The 21,114-nt window shown below is 46.1% G+C and overlaps 1 protein-coding gene across 1 annotated transcript in view; it reads left to right on the forward strand.

Annotated features, from left to right (window-relative positions):
* The window catches only part of RFTN1 (raftlin, lipid raft linker 1), a 149,774-nt gene that overhangs the window by 21,829 nt on the left and 106,831 nt on the right, over positions 1 to 21,114 (forward strand). Inside the window, exon 2 of the mRNA XM_015408750.1 lies at positions 9,345 to 9,531. Within this exon, the coding sequence (XP_015264236.1) occupies positions 9,345 to 9,531 (187 nt within the window). The remainder of the gene's footprint in view (positions 1 to 9,344; positions 9,532 to 21,114) is intronic.

Consider the following 21,114-nt stretch of genomic DNA (forward strand, 5'->3'; position numbering starts at 1 on the left):
ATCTTCCACAGCAGGCTGCTTTCCTTGCCGTTCGCCTGTGTGCTTGTGCAGAGGGCTGTAGCAGCTAACGCTGTGGTATCTGGAGGAAGACCCTTGGCTGACCATTGCTTTGGGTCCCCCCTCCCCTTCTTCGTTTTACCATCCACCCCTTCTTCTTCCTTCCCCTCCTCTTCCTCGACTACTGCTAACTCTCCTGGGCACTCTCCCCAGCCGAAACAGGTCACAGGCGCGCAGCGCCAGCCCCAGAGGGGGCAGCGAGGGAGGGGAGTTCATCAACAGCCGACTGGCGGTGGGCCTGACTCACTTGTCAAAAAATAAAATAAGCGGGAGGAGAGGCGGGAGGGGAACCTGACTCGCTTGTCAAAAATAAAATAAGAGGTGGGAGAGGCGGGAGGGGGCGACGTATTGCAAGGATCTCTGCTCCGCCTCCCCTGCAGGAGCCGGCAGCACTAGGATTCTCTCCGAGAGACTGCCTGCCCAGCCTGGCTTGCCTGTGCTCTTCACCACCCCCTCCTTCCTTCCCTCCTTCCTGGCTCCATTTGCCCTGTCAAACAACAACAACAACAACACGTGCACACGCCCTGAGAGCCGAGCAGCAGCCAATTGGCTTCATTATAAGGAAACCTGCCTAAGCGCATGTGCAAACTGTGTAAAAATAAAAAAAACCCGAGGTGCTCTGCTGAGTGCCTGCTGTGAGGGAAGTAGTGTGATCGTGTTTCAGCCGGCATAAACTGCATTGGTTCCAACCGGAGCAGTTTATGCCGGCTAAAATGCCTCGTCTGAATGCACCCATAGACACCTAGAACATGTTTTCCCCTCCAGCAGCCCTTGCCTCACTCAGCCCCTTTGTCTCCACACATGCCCTTCCTTCGCCATCCTACCCACTTACCCAAGTTCTAATATGCTCCTACCAATATTACCTGAGTGTTTACACTTGTCACCCTTTTGGACTGACTTGTCCCAAACCAGAGGCTCCCCAGCTCCTGACAGCTTTCCTCCTGGGATTAGTTGAAAAACTGCTCTGCCATCTTTTTGATATTAATCACCAGCAGCCTTGTTCCCTTTTGTTTCAAGTGAAGCCCATCTCTTTTGTACTGGTTTGGCTTGTCCCAGAAAGTTCCTCAGTGCCTAACAAATCTAAACTTTCCCTCCCAGCACCACTTTCTCATTTATGCATTGAGACCCCTGATCTGTGCCTGTCTAGCTGGCCCTTCGCACTTCTGAGAATGCTATCTTTAAGGTCCTGGCCTTTAACCCTGCCCAGTAACCTAACTTTTTCCTCCAGGACCACACAATTACATTTCCCAGTGTCATCAGTGCCAACATGCATCACAACTGCTGACTCCTCCCCAGCACTATCTATCAACCTGTCTAGACAGCACGAGATGTCCACAGCCTTCACGCCAGGCAAGCAAGTCACCAGGCAGTCAGACCACCTGTCACAGACCCTTCTCTCTATGTTTGTAATACTCAAATCACCCACTACCCAAAGCCTACCTTCCCCCCAACCCCAGAGGGGTATCCTTGGTACGAGGAGCTATTGGTTCATCACCCAAGGAAGGGGTCCTTCCTAAGGCATCGCCTCCTTCTTCCTCAGACTGACATCTTCCAGCCTCAAGACTCTCACTCTTCACAAAAGCCAGCAGAGGAATGGAACTGTTCTGGTAAGTCACTGAAGGATTTGTTCCCAAACTTCTCTCTCTGCCTCAGCTTCTCCATGTCAGCAACCCTAGTCTCAAGGGAGTGAACCTGCTCCCTGAGAGCCAAGAGCTCTGTGAATCAAACACACACCCATGATTTCCATCCAGTGGGTAGATAACCATACATGTGGCACACTCTGCAAAACACTGGTTAGCCCCCTCTCCCCTGCTGGCTTTCTGCGTTCATGACTGGTTTAGTTGTTTGATGGTATTTTAGAACGAAATCCTCAGGTGGCCTGTAGAAGTCAGAGTGTCTTACCACCTAACTATGTCATTATGTGACTGTGAGATTAAAAACCACTCCAAGATCCTTGCAAAAAGGGCAGGTGATACAAATGTAACACAGACATAATTATTGAATTGATTGATTGACCTAAAACATTAGCAGCCTTTCTGCATTATGGAACCCGAGGCAGCTTACAGTGTATAATTAAAATAAATGCATAAAACCACATTTTAAGTTGTGTATGCTTTCTACCTGATGGCTCGTTTAGAATTTGTATTTTGAATTCTGCCTGACTTCACCATTAACAGAACCTGAGCAGGTAGAGTGTCCCCTATGAGACATGATATTTAACATAAATTATTCATTATAAACCTACAAAGTACTTTGTATTTTGCAACTATATGTAGTATCCAACTATTCAGGCTACAAGCTATACGCTTTCAGGAGTTTCACAGAACTTGAAATTGTAGCAAAATTGAAATCCACTAAATATATCATGTATAGACTTTTCCCCTTCTAAATAAACACTAAGTAAGTTTTAAAAATTGTGGAAAGTAGGAATGTAAGGTGTAATACAAATAAGGAAATGTGAACCAAAATTTGTAAGCAAGCAAACTAGAACAGTTACAGTCAGATGGCATCTGAAGAAAATCACAATTAATTGGGCTGCTAATCATATGCATAGGCATAATTATACATATGAGTACAAACCCACAGAACATTGCTATCCCTCCTGCACTGCAGGCGGGTGGAAGAAAAGAGAGTTCCACCTTCTGTCTGCTTCTCTCTTTTGTCTTTTTCACTTATCCAGTCTTTCAAGGGGAGTTAATGAGAATATCTGGCCCTGTTCCTTCCTTTTGTTCCTAATGGTGTGTGAATCGATGAGAAGGAGATGGCCTCTGTGATGTCCACTAGAAAATATAGGTGGTTTGGTTTTGAAAGGGCTTAGCTTGGCACAGGCTCAAGGAGAAGAATATGAGATTTCCAAGTAGACTGGTTGAATGCATTAGGATCAAGCAAAATGCTTTCGCCAAAGCTCACTCATCACTTAACTGACCACCTTGATAATTAGTTCATCCCCTAGTCCAAGTGTATATGTAATTCTGTTGCCAAGATCCCTCACTTCTGTCAATATTTCCTCTCTCCACCCCATGCCAGGTCTAACTGCTGTCTGCATGTCACATCAAGATTTCTGGCCACTTCCAAGACAAAGGGCAGAGAGCCAGTAGGGAAGACCACACCCAAACTTATCACACTAACTAGAGTACAATAGAATGTACGTGGGATCAGCCTTGCCTAGTAGCTGGCCAACAGGGCCTCCTAGTGATTATTTGGTGCTTTTAGCCCAGCTTAGCTTGGGTTCATCAAAACTTGGGAGCTAAGCAGGGTTGGCTGTGGTCAGTACTTAGATGGGTGACCACAGAGGAAGACTGGGGTTGCTATGCAGAGGAAGGCGATGGCAAACCACCTCTGCTTATCTCTTGCCTGGAACGCCCTGTGAGTGGGGTCACCATGAGTCCGTTGTGACTTGACAGCACATGCTTCTTAGCCTCAAAAGGAGGTGTGATCTGTTATACATTAGCTACTTTGATTTCCAACAATTTTTTTGACAAAAACTGCTACTGTAGGCTCCTAAATAAACTTATCTTATAATGGTTTCACTTATGGACCAGAAACCAATTAAACAACAGGAAACAGAGTAAGAGTTAAATGGACAGTTCTCACAATGGAAGGAAGGAAGGAAACAAGCAAGCAGAGGCAGGGTTCCACAGGCATTAGTGCTGGAAATGGCGCTGTTTCGTTTGTTCATAAATGATCTGAATTGAGGGTGAGCAGCGATGTGGCCAATATTTACAGTTAATTACAAATTCTTCATGATGATGAGAAGCAAATCAGACTATTGAAGGGCTCTGAAAGGAACTGTCCAAACTGGATGAGTGGGTGACAGTGTGGCAAATGAGGTTCAATGTGAGTGTAAAGTGATGCACACTGGGATGGGGGAAAAGATCCCAATTTTAAATCTGTGCTTGTGGGGTTTGAACTGGTAGTAACCAAGAGGAAGATCTTGGGGTTGGATAGCTTAATGAAGACATCAACTCAGTACGTGGCAGTGATGAAAAAGGCTGTTTCATTAGGTAAGAACTGAAATAGGTAGAATTTGAACAGGCTTTGTATTAAAAGCATTAAATCATTTCAGTGGGCCTGCTGTGCCATCAAAAATCAGGTCCAAAATGGCTAGTTGGGCACAGTACTTGAAAAGAAGGGTTTTTGTGTTGTTGCTGTTGTTACATTTACAGTGAAGTTTTTCAGTACATTTAAAAAAATTCTGTGAGCTGATTCTGATTGACAGGCTGCTTGGTTATTTATGTTTATCTTATGCATTTGCATTACATTACTTATTGGATTTTGTTATGAATTTTCCTTAGTTTGTATGCTGGGAGAGAACTCTGTGGCACATTATCTGTCAGTATATGCATTTCTTGGTTTTTCCCTCTCTGTTTAAAGAAATAATGATATTGTGTCCTGCATTCCTCAATCACAAGATCCATTGTATATTCCTGGAACTTGGTTCTTGTAGGTTAAGAGAAACTATAGAAAAAGTATAGGGCAGCAGCTAGCTATCCTATTATTATCTAAATTATGCCTTTTATTATTAGTTTTGAATATTTATTAGCTGCTACGACAACTTTTTTCATTATTCAAAAAGCAGTAGCTCTGCATTCTTATGGGAAATGCAGCAGAAAGAAGAATGTCTGCAGAGTAAACTGTGTTTCATACAGAGTGTGTCCCACAAGATTTTTCCAGGGAAGAGGCCTGTTTCAAGGGTCTGATTATCTTCAGGAAGCTGTTATTCCTATTGATGATTAATGGGACCCAGGCATACTGAATCTCAGAAGATCAGGATCTAAAGGAGCGTGAATTTCTCTCAAATGGGAAAGAAATTAACGAAGCAAATGCTGAGAAATTGAGTCAACATAGATGGAGAGATGGTCTGTGGTACACTCAGAGTATTCATTTAATCACTTTGGCTCACGTGTCCTTTCAGGAGGGGGAGCTGTTTTCTTTTTTACATGTATATCCAACACTGGGCAGAGCAATCCCGTGCAGCACCTGTGCTGCAGTGGCCAGCCACTCTGCAACGGTGGCACTGCTAGTCGCCTCCCTAAGGGGAAAGTTATGCGGCAGCTGAAGAGGGGGGAAAGATGCCCCGCTGGTGTTGCCGGGGGCTGCCACAGTGGCATCTGTGGTGTTTCCTCCACAGCATACCGACCAAAGTGTTGTTGCTAGGCAGGAGCGGCGTGATTGATACTGCAGGCAGGACCAATGGGAGTCATGCGTTGAGGGGGCCAAGACAAGTGTCCATCATGGGCAGGGGCCGGAGAGAGGCAGGCCAAAGGAGTGACACTCCTCCCCTGCAGCACACCCCGCCTTAAAGAGACCACCTCCCATCAGAAGCCTTGGCCGCCTCTCAGTGGGGAGGGGGCCATCGCCATGTGCCCTACGGACACCCAAGTCGTTGCTCTGCAGACAGAGCACACAGGTTCTCTGCAGGCCATGACCAACACAAACATGGGTGTGCGGGTGCTCTCCGCTCACTGGCAGCCATGCCATCCAGCAAGGTGCCCACACTGTTGAGGGCATCTCTGTGCCAACCCTTGTGCAACCTCCACTGGAGAACAAGCAGGAGGGGGGGCTGGCGGGGGGGGGGCTGGGGAGTGTAGAGAGATTCTGAGAGATCTCCCAGTGTCCTCCCAGTGTCCTCCCAATGTGCCCCTGTACCCTCACCCATGTCCCTCACGATGGCAAGAAGCCCCTCCAGATGCCTGTGCCAGCTGGTGGGGGGCTGTCCTCCAGTCAGTCTGGAAGTGGAATTGGTGGATGATGCCAGCCCCCCTCCCTCGTCAGTGGGGGCAGCTCCAGCACAGCATGGCCTCCCCCACCAAATAAGCAGGCCCACCCCTCCCCAGCACATGCCCCCATTTGGGTGAGTCAGAAACTGCCAGGGTGGGCTTCTTGCAGAGACACAGCAAACACAGCACTGCCAATGGCTGTAGCTGGCCATGTACAGGGCTTGGCCGGGACTGTGGTGGTGTGTCCAAACCCCATTTGGCAATGCCCTTGGGGCCTCTGTCATCCAGAGGAAGTCGTGAGGGCATTGGCACGGGACGTGCATCATTGCCAAGTGGCCGAGGGGAGCCGCTCCTTGCCACCCATTCTGTTTTTCACAATGCTGTGGTCCCTTGAAAAGGGAAATGGACTACAGTGACTGCAGTGCTAGGAATTTCCACCATTTGAGACTGGAAGGCCATGTGGCTGATGTGCAACTTTTGCAAGCACAATGGAGAAAGGGTCATGGAAGGAAATGCACATCTGCATGGATTGCCAATCCCTCCATGGTACAGATCCCTTGTACCTACCCAACAAAGGGTGGATGTTCCTAGCTGTGTGGGTACTGAGTCTAATATGGTCATCAGTGGCTTGGGACACATTGCGACAGCATCTACTGTCACAGTTGCTGTGCTGCAGGAGGGCCATCAGCAAGGGCAATGCACACATCAAGTAGCCACCCTTCAGTTTTGCCTTCAGCAACTTCCATTGCCCAGTAGCCACCACTATTTGATGGTTGAGCCTTTCATTTGCATACTCAAAATTCCCCCAGGGTGCCTGGGATCTGGTTGGCCCTATCAGGCCTCAACACTGCTGAGTGCTGCTGGCCAAGCCTCAATGTGTTGGTGGCTCCTGCCGCCACCGGATTCGATTCCACAGCGGGACCAGCAAGGCTGTTTTGCCTGTGTCAGCCCCCTTGGCCATGTACTACACACCCAGGTCCGGTCCAGGGAACCACTCATGGTATTTTCGTATTGGTTCTCTGCCTTCCCAGGATTCTTTCCCTACACCCTGCCTTTCACTAGGTGAGTGGGACGACTCAGCACTTCACCCCTGTGCAGTGTGTACCCTTGGCTGGGGGCACAGCGGCCTGACCCTTGGACTTCCCCTCCCTCCCATCTGTGTCCGCTTCTGTGGCTGCATTCTTGTCAGGATGAGCCCCCCAACCTGTTGTGTTCTCCAGGTTCATGTTGCTTCCACAGGACCCTCCAGGCACTTCCTCCTCCCAGAGTCCCCAACAGACACCAACATCTCAGATGCACCCAATGGATGCACTTTATTAAAGGGATCCAGGGACACCAGAGTGCTTGAGATAGGATCGCGGTGCTTCCAAGTGGTACCGTATTCAGTCCCTCGCCGCTAGGGTCATCTCCTCGATGGGCGTGGTGAGGGAATGACCAGGGAGCTAGATGTGTCAGTGTGCTTCCAAGGGGCAGCTTCTGCTGTGGAGAGAGCACATGGTTCTGTTTCACTGCGCAGGTGTGGTGATAGCTCTCCCTGTTGGATTGGTACCTGGAGCAGCTGGCAACATTCCATCATGGCAGCTCGAAGGGCCATCTCCAGTTACACAGGAGCCCCCATGTGGCAATAGGGGCATCCTAGCTGGCGCTCAAATGCTGCAAGCCTCCCCGGTGGCAGTTTCCGCACCCTCCTCACCTGAATCAGTGTCCTGTCAGAACCTTCTTGTACCGGGAGATGCACTGTGTTAGCAGCTTCAGGGCATTCTCCTCCTGAAAGGGAAAGGGTTTGGCCATCGTGTGGGGCTCACCGCCCACCTCTGCGTTTTGGGTGTGTGTGTGTTGCCAACTGGGGAGGTGAGCAACCTAGTGCACGGGAGTCACTAACACCCTTCCCCCTGGGCTGCTGCCTCAGGCGGGCCCCAACACACCTACCCACCTGCTGCACGGGATCTTTGTGCATCTGGGGTATGCGTCTGGGGTCCTGTAGCTCGCCCCCTTGGCTGCTGGGTTTGAGAGGGGGAGATGCTGTGTCCAGAGTGGTTCATTGCCACCGTTATAGGCCCAGGGGAGGTATGGGGTTTGGGGAGTGGGAGCCTTGCTTACCTGTTCATACATGGCTACCTCATGGGAAACCAGTGCTGGTTGTTGTGCTGGTTATTGACTGTAACAATAAATCTGACTGACTGATGGTATCTGGTGTATCTGTGTGGTGAAAATCTGGGAGAGGTCAGCCACAGAATGTGATGTATTCCCCCAAGTGCTCACCCTGTGATGCTGGGTGCCCTATCTGTGTTTTGCCCACCACTGATGCATGTGCACTCACTCTAAGTCCACATGGCAGGGAGTTGTCAAACAGTATTCTGTGCCAAGTGTTCTACCTCTGGAGTTGTGGGGTGACCTCCTGGAACCATTTGTAGGGCGGGGGGGGGGGCTGTGATTGGGTGCCAGCAAGGGTGTCTCTGCTGATTGAGTGCACACTTGGTCAGTATCCTGAGCTGCTTGGGTTCCTGTGGACATGGCTGCAGCTGGGGGAGGGGTGAATTTGCAGTCACCATGGACACCAATGGGCTATGCCGGCATTTTGCCGGTGCAATTTTGCACCTGTTCTGGGGAGTGTTCCCATGCTGATAACACTTTGGGAACTGCCTAACTGGTGTCATGCCCCACAGGATGCAAGGGTTCATGCCATCGCTCCGCTGGCATGCAGCTGCGGTGTAGCTGCTCCAGTGTAACTGTGTGGTACAGCACCACTCGTGCCTGTGCTGGTGTTAATGCCTTTTATACCAGTGTAACTCCAAGTTATGCTGGTGTAGGAGTCAGTCGGCTCCCTGTGCTGGTTGCGCTGTTAGTCATTGGTCGAATCTGCATTTGCATTTTTAAATCAGTTTTGTGCTGCTGTGACGCCGTCTTTTTCTATGTTTGTTTGAATGTTGTTTGGAGAAGATTCTTTTAAAGCAGTGCAGAGGTGCAATGACAGGGGAGCTGCCACGAAAGGGCAATAAACATATGTGGACATGCAAAAGTATGCTAGCACTGTTGAGGTGTGAAAATGACACCAAATGTAGACAGCTTTTAAAAAGATGGTGTCAGAAGGCTGGGACACTGGTGGAAAAGACAAATGCAGATTCAACCATTGATAACTTCATTTGCCTGCATAATAAGCTGCCCTGAGCCTGCTACAGCGGGGAGGGCAGGGTATAAATTCGATAAACAAACAAACAAACAAACTGTTATCCTCTGAAACTGTTTATCAGTACTATTTTTTCTGCATGTTGTTTTTCTTTGGTGTATTTGGTTAGGCTTATGTGAAACGAGTGTGTGGTAACTTGAATGGGCAGGATGATGTTAACAGTTTCTTTGGGAAATTTGGAATCCCAAGTAAAATCTCTGTAATTACTAATTCTCCTTGAGTCTCACTGAGAAAGGCAGACTGTAAATAAAGTAAACAATGCTACAGATTTGAACAGATACCCTTTGTTCCCAAAGAGAAGGGAGATATCGAAAGGTTTAGTATTTTGCATAGCCCAATTTATGGTTATTGATCAGCCTATCTTTTTTTTTTTGTTCCAGCTGAGCTACCAGGATCATCTACAATCAGGCTTTCTTCCTTGCGTGATCTTCCAGCTCAGCTGCAAGAATTGTACCAGCAGGGCTTCATCTTGGCTGCTGTCCATCCCTTTGTGCAGCCAACTAACGAGAATGAAAGGACTCTCCAGGAACAAATCTTCAGGGCTGTGCTGATTAAGAAAACAGAAAGGTAAACCTTTTCAAGTAAACTGAGGATAGGAATAGTCAATGGGGTTTCCTGCAGGGATTTGACCTAGTTCAGGACATCATAGCAGTGTCATGCTATAATATTTGCTGGGTGAGGCTTGGATATTTTTGTAGGCTTACCATGTTTTGTGTATTTAGGGTCCATCTGCAGTTTGGCAGCAGTGTCTGAGGATAACAAACTGTTTCGTATTTTGGAATGCGCTGTCACCAGGAAACAACCAATCCTAAGCAGAAGTTTGGGAGGATGTTCACACTGTGTTCTTTAGTGCAATGATCTATTTCATTAAATGCAGCCAGGGAAGCTACTTCTTTTTCAATAGCCCTACCTATTCCCATTGCCTATATGTCCAAAGGGCAGCACTGAAAAGGAGTTACATCTCTTTTTTTTTTTTTGCAAGAATGTTAACACTCTTATCAATACAGTATAGATCATCACTTTAATCTGTATAGATAAATTGCACAGTTTAATAAAGGTGCTGTCGACATTCGAATGTAATAGGTTCATAATATGAATTTCCTCAGGTTATATTTGTTTTTATTACAAGGCTAGTTCCCTTGGCCTCAAAGTGGTACTCCATTTGCAATTAAAAACTAGATGCCTTTCCAGTTTGTGTGCCACTTGTATGTCTGTGTGCTCAGCATTCATCGAGGTATTTAGCCGAGGCCAATATCCTTGCTGGTGCATGTTCTGAAGGTTATTACTCTCACCCTTTTTAGATGATCTCAGTGAAACTGCCCTTGTTGCTGAAATTAATTTGAACTTTTTATAAATGGCAATGTAATTTTACAGAATACCAGAAATCAAGTAATTACCCATGCTAGGAAATTCACACACACTTCAAAGGTAAGCTCATATCGTATGTATGTCATCCTTCTCACAACAATTCTTGCAGGCGGAATGGGTGGGTGGGATATAGGTCAAATGCTTGTTGGCTTTAAACAGTGCGACACACTGTCTTCTCCTGCCACCCACATTATAATTTCTAAGCAGTTCTTAGGACTGCTAGCTCTGGATTGGGAAATACCTGGAGATTTGGGGGTTGGAGCCTGAGGAGGGCAGGGTTTGGGGAGGGGAGGGACTTCAGTGAGCTATAATGCCATATAGTCCACCTTCCAAAGGAGCCTTTTTCTCCAGGTGAACTGATACCTGGAGATCAGGAGCTGTAATAGTGGTAGGCAGGGGTCATTTCGTAGAAAAAGAGCTAGGGGAACTCATTAGCATAACTCATTAGCATATGCCACACACCCTGACATCAGGGGCTCGGCGGTGGACCTGCAAGGCCAGCGGGAGTGCGAGGAAGCCCCGCCAAGGCCCTCCCTGGCCCCAGGCAGGCAGGGGTGGGGAGAGGCGGGGAGGAAGCAACTTACCCTCCCTCTTCTCCTGCCTCCCCCTGGCTGAATGAGGGCTGGAAGCGGGGCGGCCGGAAGCAGGGGGTGGGGCTTCGTCATGTGCCCCGCCCCCCACACCTCACCCGGGGGAACTCCGTTCTCCCGCGTTCCCCCCCGAAATGACCTCTGGTGGTAGGTCTTCAGCCACCACCTGGAGGTTGGCAATCATAGCAATACTGCAGCTAGTTAGTTTTGGGCTGCAGTCAGATGAGCTGTTTGATCTAGTGTTGTTGCTGTTCCCTTCCGGATTTAAAATACACGATCAGACAGCATTGTCCATATCCCGTTCCCCAGTCATCAGCCCATCGCAGAATTGGTGCTTTCTGGCACTGAGCGAAGTCCAAGGTTTATGGATTGTCTGGTTTCACCCTGCATTTCCGGGATGTCTGAACTCTCCATCGCACTCTCAAGCTGGAAGGGAAGTCTGAATCTTCCACTTCCGTTTTCTCTCCTTTTAAAAAAAAACAGTTAGTGATATGCACATAAGCAGATCTCTGCCACAGGGTCGTGAGGCACCGCTTGTGCATTTATCCGGCGCCCCTGCGGGTTTGTTTTTGAGAGACAAATTCAAGAAAAAGGCCCCTTTCTGCCATTTCTTAGGGTGGGGTGGCAGTGGAAATAGTCCATATTTAGACTCCCGTATCGGCAGCCAGGATTCTGGCCCCAAAACTTCACTCCAAGACACTTCATAATGTTGAACTGGTGGGAAAACTCTATGGGGAGAGAAAAAGAGAAAACTTCCCTATGAAATGAGTGGGAAAGGGAGTGATTTCTGGTGGAGAAATACAGTTGTATAGGAACCAATGATTACACTACTTGGTGGAGGGACTGCAGAGCTGCCAAAAAGGAGCCAGTGCTTCAGCTACACGCTTGTGTGCATGTGTAAAAAACAAACCAAAAAAAGGATGCCGACCAACCGCTCCATGTTTACCACACAGCAATAATCGGAACAGTCAACCACGGGGTGAGCGTGCGGTGCTGCGGGTTAAGAATGAGATATCTGAACAAAACTGTGGGAAAACCCCAATGAAAGTAGAAGTGCAATCAGACCGCACTAAGCCTGTCGTCTGACTGTGGCCTTGGACTCCGGACATAATAGTCCTATTGGGGATGGGGATTTTAGATGCTAATGTATACTTCAAATGTAAAGCTGGAGCCTACTTTTGGGGCCTACCTCCTGAGTTTGTGAATGGAGGGAAGGGGCTAGACTTGCACTCTGAATTCCAGCCCTAATGGAACCACTGTTTCCAAGTGGCAGTGCAGGAAGGCATTTGTGCACACAAGAAATGCAAGCCTATTTAGAACAATTGATTAAAAAAACAAGTTTTGCCATTTACCAAATTACAGTTGTGAAACTTTACTGGATCTCAAGAATGTAGTAAATCTCAGACATAACACCAACAAGTGGCAGAAATTCAGGTGGGGTAGCTGTGTTGATCTGAAGCAGCAGAACAAAGTTTGAGTCCAGTGGCACCTTTAAGATTAACAAAGTTTTATTCACGGTGTAAGCTTTTGTGTGCAAGCACACTTCCTCAGATACAGTGGAACAGAACCTCCCCAACCATTATTTATAGGGGGTGGGGGTTGTTGTCAGGACCCCTTTAGTGTCAAAATGCATAAGTACATGTTCACCGTGTATTTATTTTTAATTGATATTTTATTAAGTATATATATATATCCAGATATTTTATGCATATCTTAACACTTCATTTTTCATATTCTCCTCTTTCTAAGAATCAAATTAAATATTGAAAGCATATAAGTACTCTCTGTCCTCATTATCTTATTCCCTTTCTTTACCCGCTTGCCCAAACCGCCGTACAACTTCCTCTAATTCATGATCTACACATGATTACATTCTTCTTTAAGTTATTCAAGACTTCTATACTTCTTTTGCTGGATCCCCTCTGTGCATCCTTATTTTATACTTATAGTCTTTCTTCCATACCTATAAAGGAAAGTTGAACAGGGTTGCCTCCGAAACTGGGTGCTGCAGAGGAAGCCTCTGCAACAGGAGGAAACTCTCCTCCCTCTTATCGGAGGTCTTGGGGGGGGCACACCCTTCCCCTCCTTGCTATGCCGTTGGCTTTAACCATTCCATTCCTATTGTTTATTTTCCATTATTATTATTCCCACTCATCCTTCACCATGTATTTAAAAGCAGGGGTCCACATATTTTGGTTTGTGTTGATAACCATCAGCCATTTGTGGCTGCTCCTCTCCTGAGTCCTTTTAGGTGTACAGAGAATTCAGGCTAGGGCAATAGTCAGCCTCTTAACCCCAACAGGGAGAGACACAGAAGTGGCAAGAAATTATCTTGCAGCTTCTAAAGTATACCCATAAGTTAATGCAAGGAAAGGATGGAATCCAGGAGGAACAGGGCTCAGTCATGTGCAGTGGCAATGGAGACACTTTTTACATGGTAAGTGGCATTGTTGCTGCTTGAATTTTTCCTCACCCAGTGAAAAAGGAAAGGTTAACCCACCCAGTTCTGAATGCTGTGCGCAAGCTAGAAGACTCAAGGATGGAATGGAACTTAGTTCCTTCCCAGTATGAAGGGGAGAGACTGGGTCAGTTCCTAGCTCTCTGCAAATGCATGGAGAAACCAGAATGAAGGCCAATGTGGTGTAGGGACTGGAGTGTAAGATTAGGACTGGGATGAGCCAAACTGAAATTCCTACTCAGCCATAAAGCTTATTGCGTGACCTCTGTCTCTCAGCCTAACCTATCTTACTGTGTTGCTGTAAAGGTAAAATGGGAGGAGGGGAGAACCGTTAAAGTGACCATGATTGCTTTGGAGAAAGAAGGGTTGATGAATAGAAGTTGGGAAGGGAGAATTAATCTTCCATCATGCTCATCTGCAGGTGCGGTTGGTTGGAAGGGATTTATAGTTGCTGGCATGCTGCGAAGAGTCTTGTGACTGTATTTGTGAAATTCTTGATAGAAGACTTATGTCTTATGTCACACCTGAACAAACTATAGCTGTTGAGGCTACCTGAGATGTTACCAGTGTTATTTTTCAGCCTGTGTGGGTTGCCAGGACAACACACTCAGCAACTGTGACCAGATCCTTAGAGGTGCATTGCCTGGCTGCTAACACCACCAACATGGTAATACATGAGGGTGGAAGTCTTTAGATGTTGTATTTCTAATGTAGGAATGTTGTAATGTAGGGACGTTGTATTCCTAATGTAGGGATGAGAGAAACAGCAACTGTATATTGAAAGGTGGTTTCAAGAAATGAAAGGCATGGTACAGAAACTTCAAAACCTGTTCCCATATGAATCAGTATAAAGATGTGAAGGAAGCTGTTGGGAAATGGAAGCAGTTTAATGAGAGATGAGTAACTGATCTTACAAATCTGTGGCTACAGGCTCATCAACCATCTTTCTGTTCACTATTAGAAGTAATACAATTTGGCAACTGTTAGACTTTTACATATGCATGATATAGAAAATATATTGCTATGGTGCATAAATTACCTGTATTAATAAGGAGCTTGTGAAACAAAGAATGTATACATTTTTAGTCTAACCAAAGCAGTTTGTCAAAGATAGTATTGCTTGTAGCCAAACAAAAGGGTGAAAATATCATGTCTCATTCTGATGTTTTGTTAAAGAGACTGCTAGTGAAAATTTTAATCTGGTGCATGTGAAACTTTAAGAATACTGCAGGGGCAGTTATAAGTGCAAATTCATTAGCAGAAACCCGCCATATGAATTCAGTTAGGGTTGCCTGTTATTTTCAGTAATGTCCTGATTAAGGATTCTGGCGAGGACTGCACGATGTTATAAAAAGCTTTTAGTTTTTATTTGTGGAGCAAGCCATGCTATAGCTTCTGTTCCAGTCCCTCGTACTGTGCAATACACTTCTGATCCTTCACCTCAAATTGCTTTGATTTATCTTTGGTCTCTTGAATGCAGTGCTAATTGTGTATGTGCTTAGTTTTACAGCCATCACATTTTCTGCAACACCAAAATTAAGATGGTATTAGATATTTTTCATTCACAACAGACGTGTTGTGTGCATATGAAATAATTTAACACTTGAGTTAATATGTGCTACCATTGGTATTGTGGTTCCTTCTCCAGATTATTTTTAACCAGATAGATGGAAATTTCCACTGATGTAGTTTTATCTCTCGGAGAAGTGTAACTCAGACAAGTACTAGCTCAACAGTGTTGTAACTGACATGGTACAGTTCTCTGATATGTATTTCACAGCAGGGAACAGCATGTTTGAAAAGCTTCTCTTCATCAAATTCATGCCCTATGTGGGAAATTAATACATCAGAGAGAAGATTTCTCTGTTGCATATCATCTTTTTTTTTTTTTACAGGGCGTGCTGTTAAACGAGCAAGCCATTTCATTAAATCTGCAATGATATAGTTACATGAGATCCTGTACAATGTTGGTAACTGCGCTTACTTCAGCAGCCTTCGGTGAATGGTAGTCATGTAGCTGCACTACCTGATTAAAGAAAAGGCCGCAGAGACTTGTTTTAGCCTTATGTGTGTTATCATCTAGACTTTTAAATTAGAACATAATTGGAAACAGTAGGCAGAATGACTTCCTATGAGTGTGGTTGTTCCAAGGCATCCACGCTATGGTGAGTAAAGAATTCTCCCTTGACAAAGAATGTCAAGCAGCATTACTGAAATAGGTGAACTAGTGAATAAGGCAGTTTCACCTGCCAACCTGGAGCATATCTAATACTTTCACTGCCTGTTGGCTCCATAACCAGGGCTATTTTTGGGCAGGAATGCACAGGAATGGAGTTCCGGCTGGCTCCCAAGTTGGCCACACCCAGCAGGGACTCATTAGCATAATAGGCCACACCCAACAGCAGAAACTCATTAGGATTGGCTACATTAGGGGTGTGTGGCCTAACATGCAAAGGAGTTCCTGCTACAAAAAAGCCCTGGGTTTTGTCAACAAAGAAGGTGAACAGAATAACAAGCAAAAGGTGGGTGTGGCTGGATGACCACACTTCTGGTAATATGGGGGTGCGGCCTAATGTGCTAATGAGCTATGCTCTCATGGGTGTGGCCTAATATGCTAATGAGTTTCTGCTGGGCTTTTTCTACAAAAAGAACCCTGTCCATAACGATGACTATTTTTTGTTTTTATGATACAGTTAAGAGGTGCATTACAGAAGAAAAAGACCATAGGCCATGTCTTCCAAAAGAGGCCATGTGTCCTAAGCCTGTTACTGTTTCTTTGCACATATTTGTTTCTTTGCCTATTTGCAGACGTCATAAGAAAAAGGTTAGGTCTGGTGTACTGCAGCAACTAGAGAAAGACACATCAATGTTGAGAGGGAATAATGAAAATGTAGGGGCTTGACAGACTGGTTGAGTGTTTTGACAGACTTCTTGGCCTGTAGACTGCCATCTGAGTTTTAGGATTCGAATGTCCACCTAGCCTGTAGGATTATTTGCATAATCCTACAGATGAACAGTGTGTCATAATTGAAGCTGTTAACTTGCAACATTAAGGGTTTCACTTCAGTGAACTTAAGAGCATCTCTAATAGGTAGAAAAAATATGCTTAAACTTCATCTTTACAAATGAATGCATTCAGTTTCCGTTCCAGTGCAACTGTGCACATCAGCATATGCAAACCTTGCAACTGTTGTCTGACAAGGAAGGAAAAACCCATCCAAAAAGCCCATAAAGGAAATGGTGGGTTTTAAAAATCTGTCTTTGCATATCAACCAAACAAGAAGTCATCACATGTTTTATAAAAAAAAATTCCTCTTTTCTTTTCAGTGCTTTAGGCCCCATGTTCATGCCATGCTTTAAAAAAAGAAAAGCCAAACCAAATGCACTTTAGACTGAGCAGTTAATTTTCATACTGGATTGCAAAATTTGTGCCATGTTGACAACATTCTAGTGTTATAGGATTACAAAACTATCAATTACAGCAATCTTTCCTACACTGATTATGCTCGGGAGAATTCAAATGATGTTGCTAGAAAACCGCTGTAGTCTAGTTTTTATTTGGGTCGAGTCATCTCATCTTTTCCCCAAAGCTGGCTTGTTGCAACTGTTTTTGTCTTTGAATGAAATTAGTTTGTGTAGTGTGGAATGGCAAGGAGGAGAAGTTGGGTGGGTGGTGTTGGTTAGACTCTGTTATTTTCTGGTTGCGTGCTGTTCAATGTCCTTAAATGAGGCCCTTCCCCAAAAAGCCCATTTACAATTTGGGGAGAAAGGGAGCAACAACTCCTTTCCTTTATTACTAATACTTCTCTGACCAAAGGTTTGGAGCAGTCCATATGAATACACAGGGCTATTTTTGGGGCAGAATGCACCGGAACAGCATTCCGGCTGGCTTCCGAGCCCGCCCCTCCCTCACCAAAAGCCCTGCTCCACCCCGCCCGGTCTTATACTTAGTTCTTGTTTCTTATACTTGCTTCAGGTGGACCAAAACGGGAGAGCTTCGAGTTCCGGTTTCTTTCCTTCCCCGATGGGTGGAGTAGGAGGCGCGGCTTGGCTTTCCGGGGCATGGGACTGACTGCGGACTGTTGCTTTCTGAGGCGGGCTCGCCTCCCCACAGGGCGGTCCTCGGTCCTCCTTCCCGGGCGAGCAGTTCCTGCTGGGGCTGGCAGTCTGACTGGCGGACAGTGATGCCAAAGTGCCTGGGCGTTGCGGGGCCCCTTGCTCTGCTGCTGCTGCAGGTGCTGCTCTGCACATGCTTGTGCCTCAGCCAGGCGCCACCAAGGCCATTGCTCTTGGTGCTGGTGCTGCCGATGACCTGGACTGGAAAGACGTGAGCTGGCACGGCTCGGACATCCTCACGCCGACCCTTAATGCGCTGGAGGCCAGTGGGGTGTGCCTGGAGCACTACTACATGCAGCCCCTGTGCACCCCCTCCTGCAGCCAGCTGCTCACCGGCCGGTAGCAGGTAGGAGGTGGCAGGAAGGAAGGATGGCAGAACTGGGTGGGAGGAAGAGTCCCTCCCAGGGTCATCTGTCCCTTCCTACCAAGGTCCCAAAGAAACTTGGTCCCCCAGGACTCTCCCACCCCACCCCCCAGGCTCCTGAGAATTAATGCGAAGTAAGCCTGCTATACCGTGTGATTGCAGTTTCAAAATGACATGGCTTGATTTTTTTTATATCTATATCTATATCTATATCTATATCTATATCTATCTATCTATCTATCATCTATCTATCTATCTATCTATCTATCTATCTATCTATCTATCTATCTATCTATCTATCTATCTATTTGTGGCGTTGCTGTGTTCTCAGATATCTTTTTCTTTCCTGTTGAGTATCTGAGAGTGGGTATTCTTGGGCCACTCACAGTCAGCCTAACGTGCATCACAAGACTGTTGTGAGGATAACATGGAGGTGAGGAGAGCTATGTATGAGGCTTTGGTTCCCCGTCGAGAAAGGCTGGGTGAAAAAAGCAGCTGGGAGGCTTGAAGGTTTGTTCCCTTTGTGATATTTTGTTTGCTTCTGCACTATTGAAATGTTTTACACGCGACTAGTGTAGGTAGCTACAGTCTTTGTTAATGTAGTGAGGGAAAGATCATTTGAGGGAGAGCTAGACTTGAGCGTTAGAGACCTGGGTTCAAATCCTGTCCACTAACAATCTGTTTTACTTCTGAGGGAAACATCGTGCAGGGTGGGTTTTTCCACATGTTACTGAAATTCTACAGGCTTATTTAAACTGTGTAGATTTATTCCTTTGGCAGTTGGCCCCGCCCTCTCATGTTAATCCTGTTCGGCCCTTGCTTGCCTTCTGATTTCATCTTACATAGGACCTCGCTTCTTCTTCTCTCTTACCTGGGCTTAGAGCTGTAGCAAGTTAACCTTTTTTAAGTTAATCTTTTCACAATAAATTAAATGTACCTACATGAAAGGTCATGTAACATGTGCTTCTATTTTTGTCAGTAAAATTTCTTTCTCTTGTTACCATTGGAGTCAGATCATCTTTGTAATTTGTTTGAACAGCATTTTCCCCTTAACCAGGAAACATGGAGGATCAGGAATACTGCGTAAAGCTTCTGTGCTTCCAATGGGTCCAGAATCTATCAGAAGCATAGGTAAAGGTAAAGGTTCCCTTGCTAGAAAGCCAGTCGAATCCAACTCTAGGGTTGCAGTGCTCATCTCCGTTTCAAAGCCGAAGAGCCAGCGCTGTCTGAAGACATTTCCATGGTCATGTGGCCGGCATGACTAAACACCAAGGTGCATGGAATGCTGTTACCTTCCCACCAAAGTGGTACCGTACCTATTTAGTTACTTGCAATTTCTTGCTTTCGAACTGCTAGGTTGGCAGGAGCTGGAACTAGAGACGGGAGCTCACTCCGTCTTGCGGCACTTGGGTCTCGAACTGCTGAACTACTGACCTTCCACAGCCTGTAGTTTAGCGTCTTAACCACTTGAGCCACCGCAGCTCCAATCAGAAGCATAGATTAAGTTTAATGTTTAAAAAGGACTTATTAGCAGATCACCTTGTTTTTTGATCTTTAAAAATTCTCCATTGTTCTCCTCCATGTTGCTGTGATAAGGATGGCTGAATCAAGCAGATATTTGGAGATCCCAAAATTTATTGCTGAGAACTAAAGAAGCAGTCTTAAAAGATTTCATATATTCCTTGAAGCAAACAGAGCCGCTGGAATCCTAGAGGAAGAAAAACCACCAGAGGGAGGCAAGGAATTGGACTCTTGGATAATCTGATGCATCTTTAGTCTTCTGGGTTGTCCATTGCTTGTGAATGTCACTGCTGGGAGACCACAGGATCTCTGAGTATTTATGAGGGAAATACTTTTTAAAACAGTGTATTTTGCTTGTTGCTTTCATGTAATTAGCCTTTGAAGGACTGTTTTGGAAATGATCTGCTTAAAGGCTCTGATGTGGTGGAGAGGGTGTGCTATGTTTCTTATACTTGCTTCTAAAGGTTTTGAGTTACAGTTTGGTGTAGTGGTTAGGAGCATGGATTCTGTAATCTGGGAGAACTGGGTTTGATTCCCCATTCCTCTACTTGCAGCTGCTGGTGTGACCTTGGGTCAATCACAAGTTCTTTTAGAGCTGTTCTCTCAAGAGCAGTCCTCAAAAGAGCTCTCTCAGCCCCCCTACCTCACAGGGTGTCTGTTTTTAAATGGTAAGCTGATCTACATGAACAAGATGGGGGGGAATTCAGATCAGAGTCCTTTTAAAATTTCCTTTTGCACTGTCAGGGGTGTGGCCTAATATGCTAATGAGTCTCTGCTGTTGGGTGTGGCCTATTATGCTAATGAGTTCCTGCTGGGCTTTTTCTACAAAAAAAGCCCTGTGAATACAAGATAAAATACAAAGCATAGAGGAGCAGGAACTAGGGATGGGCACGGTCCAGAAAAATTGTGGTCCGTTGAGGTCCGTAGGTCTGTGGGGTTTACGAACCCCCAGACCATGGACCTCCATGTTTAACGGACTGGGTCGTGGTCTGTTTGGTCTGTGATGCTGCGCTACTTACAAAGCCATTTAAAGGGAATGTATGAACCGGAAGTGGGTGAAGTGGCTGCTTGGCCTTCACTTGCGCGTCACGCAGCTTTGCAAAAGCCATTTAAAGGGAACATGTTCCCTTTAACATGTTCCTGGGAGGGTCATGGGAGGTCCATGTCGGTGGGAGGGCATGGATTGGGCTCATGGACCATGAACTGGGCCCCAGTCCATGGAAAAATTAGGTTCGTGGTCCAGTCTATGCCCATCCTTATCAGGAACTCCTAAAGTGCATCAACATGGAATAGTGCTAATGGTAGATTTTTTTTTTTAAACCCAACAAATATTAAGATCTCAAATAGGAAACTGCATGTGGGAATGATTTTGTTAAGAAGCTGCAAAGCAGTTACACCAGAACCGGTTCGTTCTCATTTTGTTTCTCAGCTGCTTTCCACATATTCAGAAGTAATGAAAAGATCCAAGGAGGTCATAGAGCAGGACAGGGTGTATGAGCTATACTGACAGAAGCAATAACCCTGGATTCACCTGGGGCTGATTTTGCAGCTGGAGAAGCTTGGGAGCAAGGGAAGGGATGAAGGTTCTTACCTGGCTTCCTGGCAGTGGCTTACGGGCAGAGGCAATCAGGCCCTGGCTCCAAAATTGCAGCCCATCAGCATATGGCCAGTTCGGGTGGGGGCGTGGCTTCCAGGCATACCAGAAGGCCCAAGGTCTCACTGGGGTCTGCTCC

Source organism: Gekko japonicus, unplaced genomic scaffold (genome assembly GCF_001447785.1).
Source record: "Gekko japonicus isolate JY-2015 unplaced genomic scaffold, Gekko_japonicus_V1.1 scaffold2579, whole genome shotgun sequence".
Classification (NCBI taxonomy): domain Eukaryota; kingdom Metazoa; phylum Chordata; class Lepidosauria; order Squamata; family Gekkonidae; genus Gekko; species Gekko japonicus.